The sequence below is a fragment of the Camelina sativa genome, chromosome 4, assembly GCF_000633955.1.
Source record: "Camelina sativa cultivar DH55 chromosome 4, Cs, whole genome shotgun sequence".
Classification (NCBI taxonomy): domain Eukaryota; kingdom Viridiplantae; phylum Streptophyta; class Magnoliopsida; order Brassicales; family Brassicaceae; genus Camelina; species Camelina sativa.
In genome coordinates, this window is record NC_025688.1 from 14,129,510 (window position 1) to 14,130,103 (window position 594).

Below are 594 nucleotides of genomic sequence, written 5' to 3' on the forward strand. Positions count from 1 at the left end.
AGATTTGTTATGTCATTCTTTGGCAGAGGGTAAGAGACAGAACAAAATGCGAAATATATTGGTTTTGAAAGAATTGGGAGTGCCTCACAAGTTGTTGTTTTCATTGCTCATCTCTAGTTCTCAACCTGTTTATGGTAAAGAGAAGTTTGAAGGAACACTCAAGAAAGTTGTTGATATGGGTTTTGATCCAGCCAAAGCTAAATTCGTGGAAGCTTTGCGTGTAGTCTACGAGATGAGCGACAAAACCATAGAAGAGAAAGTCAATGTCTATAAAAGGTTAGGCTTAAGTGAAGTGGAGATATGGGCAATTTTCAAGAAGTGGCCTTTCTTTTTGAAATTCTCCGAGAATAAGATTATTCAGACGTTTGAAACACTGAAGAAGTGTGGTCTGGTGAAGGAAGAGGTCCTTTTGGTGTTGAAGACTCGTCCACAATGCATACGAGCTTCAGAGAAGAAGATATTGGACTCTATTCAAACATTTCTAGACTTAGGGTTCAGTAGAGATGAGTTCAAGTTGATGGTTATGCGATATCCTAACTGCACTGCGTATTCTGCAGAGATGATGAAGAAGAAGTTTGAGGTTTTGGTGAAGAA

At 38.9% G+C, this 594-nt stretch overlaps 1 protein-coding gene across 1 annotated transcript in view; it reads left to right on the plus strand.

The window, feature by feature from the left end:
* The window catches only part of LOC104780503 (transcription termination factor MTERF2, chloroplastic-like), a 2,668-nt gene continuing 2,085 nt past the window's right edge, over positions 12-594 (plus strand). Inside the window, exon 1 of the mRNA XM_010505007.1 lies at positions 12-580. Coding sequence (XP_010503309.1) covers positions 47-580 — 534 coding nt within the window. The 5' untranslated portion in view covers positions 12-46. The remainder of the gene's footprint in view (positions 581-594) is intronic.